This window comes from Geotrypetes seraphini, chromosome 16 (genome assembly GCF_902459505.1).
Source record: "Geotrypetes seraphini chromosome 16, aGeoSer1.1, whole genome shotgun sequence".
NCBI lineage: Eukaryota > Metazoa > Chordata > Amphibia > Gymnophiona > Dermophiidae > Geotrypetes > Geotrypetes seraphini.
The window spans coordinates 47,017,382-47,020,403 of record NC_047099.1 but is presented as its reverse complement, the minus strand read 5'-3'; the positions used below and the strand labels follow the sequence as shown (position 1 = coordinate 47,020,403).

The window sequence follows — 3,022 nt, the reverse complement described above, 5'->3', positions numbered from 1 at the left end:
CAGAGAGAGTCAGGCTAGCGGTTTCTTCCCATGGGCAATGAGCACCTACCAGAGTACAGTGAGAATCAGGGTTGGGAGTTTGACACCCCCTGGAATGAGGACTTTTCAAGGTACAGAGTGAACCAGGCTAGGAGCTTTGTTCCAGGTCTCAGCTGTGGGTTGATGAAGCACACCCTGGCCTCTGGAGTTATGTAAGCAGGTGTGAGCATTACTTGAGCAATGCTTCCAGTTATTTCTCTTGCCTGTGTTTTTCCTGTGTAGGTGTGTCAACACAGCAAGATCTGACGTAGAACAGAGTGGAAGTAGCAGCAGCCCAAGCCGAGACCTGTCAGTTGGAGCCAGGAGAGCGAGTGGACTGGAGAGAGCAGAGGCATCGCTCTCCCTCTTCACTGTCACCAGGTTTCCAGGAGACATTCCCGGGGCAGCAGGCTCGTTCTCCAGCACAGCCTTCAACATCCACCACGGGTCCATTGCAATGCATGCAGGGCTTGAAGATGACCCAGTGAAACCACGAGATCCTCACCTCAGGAAGATCTGGAGAACCTAACGAGTCTGCAGCTGCCCTACCGCTCTGGGGCGACAAAGGATTTCTATTAAAGCCTAAAAACAAAGAGAGACTAGTTCAGCCCCAGGTCTAGGAAGACCCAATCTTCCCTGGGATTATTCACGTGTCTTTCTCACGAGCCAAGAAAAGAAAGCCTCTTGCCTGTCACCCCGTGGAACCATGGAGGAGCTCACCTCCTACTCATCCTGTTTCCCCATTCATCAGGGCCGAGCAGTGCTGAGGGTGCGAGCCCCCAAAACCAAGCCCAGCCTCAGTTGCCGGCGGAAACGGGAGTTCATCTCGGAGGAAAAGAAGGACAACTGCTACTGGGAAAAGAGGCGAAAGAACAACGAAGCAGCCAAGCGCTCACGAGAGAAACGCCGCCTGAATGACCTGGTGCTGGAGGGCCGGGTGATGGCACTAAACGAGGAGAATGTGCAGCTGAAGACAGAGCTGCTGCAGTTGAAACTGCGCTTTGGGCTTATCAGCGCCTCCTGCTTCATGGAGGAGAGTCAACAGCTGGGCAGCGGAAACCGCACTGGCCACTTATATGGTGGCTACACCAGTGGTTCACCTGCCACCCTCAACTCTGACTGCTCAGAGACAGAGCAGTCAACTCGAGACCCTGCCAACCTTTCTTTGACAAAATACTCCCCCCGTGGATCCCTCTCCGACATGTCTGATGGGTCCTCCAGAGATAGCCCTGTCCCATCTATGTTCTCCGAGGTCCAGATGGTGGGAAGATCCTTAGATCACGAACTACACCCTGCGTACAGCATAGACACAGACCACTGCAGGATAAACAGTGAGTGTTTCCAAACCCCAACAACCCCCCAGTGTGAAGAGTTCCACAAGCAACTGAGCCCAAGAGGAGGGGTCATTCTATTCCGTGCCAATGGCTACACACTGGACCCTCAGCAGAGCCAAGAGATGTGGGAGAGGAATCCTTTGCATGGACAATTGGACGAAGGCAGCCCCACGACTGCCAGTCCTCTCAGTATCGCTGCACCCACTGAGGACCAGTACAAGATCTCCAGCGACTCTTTGTCTTGCCATCAGTCTGGGACCCTTCCAGAAGCCTATGGGAGATCAACAGCAACAGTACCCCATGAGAGCACCGTGACAGGCAGCCTCAAGCCTCACCAAGAGGACTTACTCCAACCAGTCGTGCCCCAAGACTCCCTCTGCAAGGGCGCAGGACCAACACATGTCTGCCAAACTCCCAGATCTGGCTCCCCATACGATGTATATCAGAGCAAAGAGAGTGACTGTGAACAGGAGGGGGCTCTGGTATCACCAGCCCCCACTTTCCCCATGCCCTCAGACTCACAGCAGGACGTCAGAGTGTCTGCCCTACCTCACAAGCTGCGTCTAAAATGCAGGGAGCACAGCAGCGGCTGCCAAGAGCAGGGAGCCGGTGGCGCTTTGCAATCCAGTGTGGTGAATGTGGACCAAGCCCAACACACGAGAGAAAGTCCTGAAGAGGAGAGCCAGTTGCTTCAGCGGCGTCTGTTGGTGAGTGAGCAACTATGCCGTGGAAGAGAACAGTTGTACCAGGCAACAATCACCAGTGGCTGGTCGGAAGCAACAGGCCTGGGCTGCCCAGCTCCTTCGGAGGCAGCTGCCAGGCTTCGCCTGGTGTATGGGCTGCGGGAGCAAGACTGTACTGGCCTAGGGAGAGCCCTCGGAGAGAGATGCACATAATTCCTCTTTTGACACTGCTTCGGACATTTTCAGAAAAGAGGCAAGTGCGAGAGGGACTCAGACTTTTTTAGGTCACCGACTCCGTCTGACTCTGACCTAGCACAAATGAAAGCTTAACGCAAATCATGTGTATAGAAATGTGGTAATAAAAGTGTGAATAAACTGAGTGGGCTTGCACTGTATCATTAGGGGCTCTGGGCCAGGGTTCAGAGGTGTCGTGGGGAAGCTTCACTGTGGAGTGCAGGGAGTTGGCAAGGTGGGTCATACCAAGGGAGAGAAAAAAATACCCAGCTTTGCCTTCTGCAGACAAGTTAGCCCTGCAGTAGGTGTGACATGTGTTGGCTTAGTGGAACAGGCTTGTCTGAGCGGAAGAGTTGGAAACCCCTCAATGTTCCCCTTTCTCTGTCATTGCGTTGGTGTGTATATGTGTGTCAGTGCATGTCAGCAAAGCATATATTCCTGCAGTGATGTTTGCAAAGTCTATTTTCCACAGCCCCTCTAGACCATTCCCTGTCCCAGGAGCCATTGGCATTCTTAATTTAACCATGGACAGTGCCCCTGAAGCCTGTGACAGAGGGAGGGACAGAGAGGAAAGGGTGGATGTGCTGAACTCCTAGACACTGTTTTCTTTCATGTGTGCCATGTGGGGGTGGAAAGAGGTGAAGCTGGTACACAGCCAGGCTCAAGAGCCTCAGAAACTATTTCTGCTAATTAGCTGACTGTATAATCTCTCTCCTGGGAATGTAGGTCAGGAATGTAGGTCAGGGAGGTGGG

The 3,022-nt window shown here is 53.2% G+C and overlaps 1 protein-coding gene across 1 annotated transcript; it reads left to right on the top strand.

Moving 5' to 3' along the window:
- The first annotated feature begins 344 nt into the window (after positions 1-344).
- LOC117350697 lies at positions 345-2,414 on the top strand. Its single transcript, XM_033925194.1, has one exon. It carries the CDS (start codon positions 725-727, stop codon positions 2,246-2,248), a length of 1,524 nt encoding a protein of 507 aa, XP_033781085.1. The 5' UTR covers positions 345-724; the 3' UTR covers positions 2,249-2,414.
- Positions 2,415-3,022: the final 608 nt, after the last annotated feature.

Excerpts from the sequence above, each read along its gene's own strand:
- LOC117350697 (XM_033925194.1), top strand. The coding sequence starts at position 725 with ATGGAGGAGCTCACCTCCTACTCATCCTGTTTCCCCATTCATCAGGGC.